Genomic DNA, 2,787 nt, shown 5'->3' on the forward strand with positions numbered 1-2,787 from the left:
ATAATTATATAATTGAAAGACAGAACAATATAATTATATTGTACAACCATAAGGACAAGGTTCACACATCATGAAAATATAGGATGATAGATTGACATGGTCTTAAATTCAAAATACAAAGTGTGTGATAACATATATAGGTTCATCTTCACACACAAGAGTGACAACTGACAAGACACAACCATAAGGTTCATAGCAACATAGTCTCACAATCACAGGTTCATAAATTCAAATATCAAGTGCGTGATGATAAGATAGAAACACATGAAGCATGGTACTCAATAAAAACGTATTGGATCCCATTCATCTTGAGCTTGAGGTTCTGCTCCTCCAACATCAACTGCAAATCCACCATAATCATATGCGTCTTCCTGCCTGAGGTTCTGGTACTCCTGGTCCTCTATAATCTCATCACTGTCATCCATGGCATTAGCCTCCACCATGTCCATGTTAAGCTCCAAATCTGAATTTTTTTACCAATTTAGATTTGATGGTATATAAGCAAAAAGTTGTATATATGTTAAACTGATTTCACAAGGGACATTACCATCACTGCTGCATTGTATATTCAGCTCAGACAGTTTAGTGCGAAACGCTTCTAGCTCTTCAGAGTTAAGGCAAGGTGGATTGTCTTCTAAAATCCAAGCTTCATTTCCATTTCCAATTTCGTCCAACATTATTGGGTCATAATTTCTAGTAGACAACTTGGACCTGATGTTTGAATTCACAGATACGTATTACTTATGCAAACAGCTAAAAAAGACAATGAATGCAAGGAATAAGAGAAGAGGTACCTTTGTCGCAGTCTCATATTACAATGCACATACACAATATCATTTAGCCTTTGATGCTCTAATCTATTTCTTTTTTTGGAGTGCACATGCTCAAAGTAGCTCCAGCTCCTCTCACATCCAGATGCACTACAAGTTTGGCTCAACACACGCAGAGCAAGCTTCTGTAAATTTGTTGCACTGTAGCCATAAGTTTGCCACCACTCATCTGTGTGAAAAATAGAATTTAGTGCTGCTGAAATGTGTGAAATGACAGAATTAAGTGTGCTGAAATGAACTACAACAGCTGACTTACCAGCAAGCATGACATGACGATCATTTTTAGCAGTTGGACGCCCAAAATCACCTTCTCCATTTCTGAACATTTTCATTTCTTTTGTCAAAGCACTTCTAAGGGCAACATCTTTGCCAGCATATTTCTCTATGACATCAAGAACTCCAGAAGTGGTGAAGTTGTACTTGTCTCTAAGTTCAACATTGTATTGGTTATTAGGATTAAACCAAAAGCCAGCAGCATGAAGATTCTTATCAAAATGCTTATCCCAACGTGCATCCATGTATTCTAAGAAAGGCTTTACTAAGTCTTTCTTTCTCTGAAATCTCTTCACAATTTCTTCTCTTGCAGCATGGAATGCTCCAAATAGGTAGCCCATTGCAGGTCGCTCATTGCTATCCACAATTCTCAGCACTCGAACAATTGGTTCTGATAACTGACAAACAGTAGCACAATCTTTCCAAAAATTTTGATCTAGCACAGCTTTAGTGAACTTTTTGGCTTGTGATTCCTTATAATATGCATAGTTTGTCCACTCATTGGAGACAACCATTGCTTGCAGTTCAGTCTTGTGCTTATATATGCTTTGCAATGCAATAAAATTAGTAGCAAAACGAGTTTGGGCTAGGCGAAGAATCTCATGACCTTTTGTGAACTTTCTCATTAGATATAATGGGAAGCAATGGTTGTACACATATTTTGTAATGATTGATGCATGAGCTACAGTATTCTTCACCAAATGCTCCTTACCAAAGTCTGACAATATCAAATTCACACAATGGGCAGCACAAGGGGACCAATAAATGGATGGGAACTCATCTTGTAACCTTCTACCAGCAGCGACCATGTTTGATGCATTATCAGTAACAAAATGAACCACATTTTCAGGCCCAACATGATTAACTACATCTTTGAACAATTTGAACAAAAAATCTGAAGTTTTGGAGCTATCAGTGGCATCAACTGACTTAAGAAAGACAGTACCTTTGGGACAGTAGACCAAGAAGTTAATGAGGGTCCTTCTCTTTCTATCAGTCCATCCATCAGCCATAATAGTGCAACCAGTTTCTCTCCAATGTGTGCGGAATCCATCAACAAACTTCCTAGTCTCTTCAACACATTTTGCAAGATATGGACCACGCATCTGATTACAAAGCGGCGCCTTGTATCCAGAACCAAATGCACACACAACATCAAACATCGGCTGATAAAAAACAGAATTGGTTGCATTAAATGGAATAGATGCATCGAGAAACCATCTTGTCACACACATATCTGTCTTCTCTTTGACCGCTTCTCCTTGAAGAACACTCTTAAGTGTTGGTTGATCCCCTGGTCCAGTTCTAGGCTTGAAGTACTTTCCAACACTAGGAGTAGTAATACCAGCCGGTCTTTTTTTCCCTTTGTTTGATGCAGCTACAACAGGATTGGTATTGGAGACTTCAACAACATCTTCCTCTCCAGGTTCTGGTCCATATGGGTGCCCTTCCACATATTCCTGTTGCATCTTCTTTTTCTTCTCATTCCAATCTTCAATATTTTTATACATTATATGCTCAACCTCAGGATCAACCTTCTTACATGCAGCTACAATACCAGGCCATTTGGCCAAATGTTCCTTGAAACGATGGATTCCTCCTCCTAAGAAAGTCGTGTCACATTACATGCATTTGATCTTCTTTCTCCCTCCTTCCATAATCTGTGTGCAATATCCCCATGCTG

The 2,787-nt window shown here is 38.7% G+C and overlaps 1 protein-coding gene across 1 annotated transcript; it reads right to left on the reverse strand.

Annotated features, from left to right (window-relative positions):
- Positions 1-278: 278 nt before the first annotated feature.
- Positions 279-2,266, reverse strand: LOC136457527 (uncharacterized). The gene is made up of 5 exons (XM_066457560.1): positions 2,050-2,266; positions 1,087-1,479; positions 795-999; positions 548-711; positions 279-463 (listed from the first exon to the last, which is right to left on the reverse strand). The coding sequence occupies exons 1-5, from the start codon at positions 2,264-2,266 to the stop codon at positions 279-281; spliced, it is 1,164 nt and encodes a 387-aa protein (XP_066313657.1).
- Between the last annotated feature and the right edge of the window lie 521 nt (positions 2,267-2,787).

Source organism: Miscanthus floridulus, chromosome 1 (assembly GCF_019320115.1).
Source record: "Miscanthus floridulus cultivar M001 chromosome 1, ASM1932011v1, whole genome shotgun sequence".
Lineage (NCBI taxonomy): Eukaryota > Viridiplantae > Streptophyta > Magnoliopsida > Poales > Poaceae > Miscanthus > Miscanthus floridulus.

Coding starts and splice junctions, on each gene's coding strand:
- LOC136457527 (XM_066457560.1), bottom strand. CDS start 2,266: ATGTTTGATGTTGTGTGTGCATTTGGTTCTGGATACAAGGCGCCGCTT. Junction 1,480..2,049: donor CTTGGTCTACTGTCCCAAAG/GTACTGTCTTTC, acceptor CAATTGTTCGAG/TGCTGAGAATTGTGGATAGC. Junction 1,000..1,086: donor TCGTCATGTCATGCTTGCTG/GTAAGTCAGCTG, acceptor TTTTTCACACAG/ATGAGTGGTGGCAAACTTAT.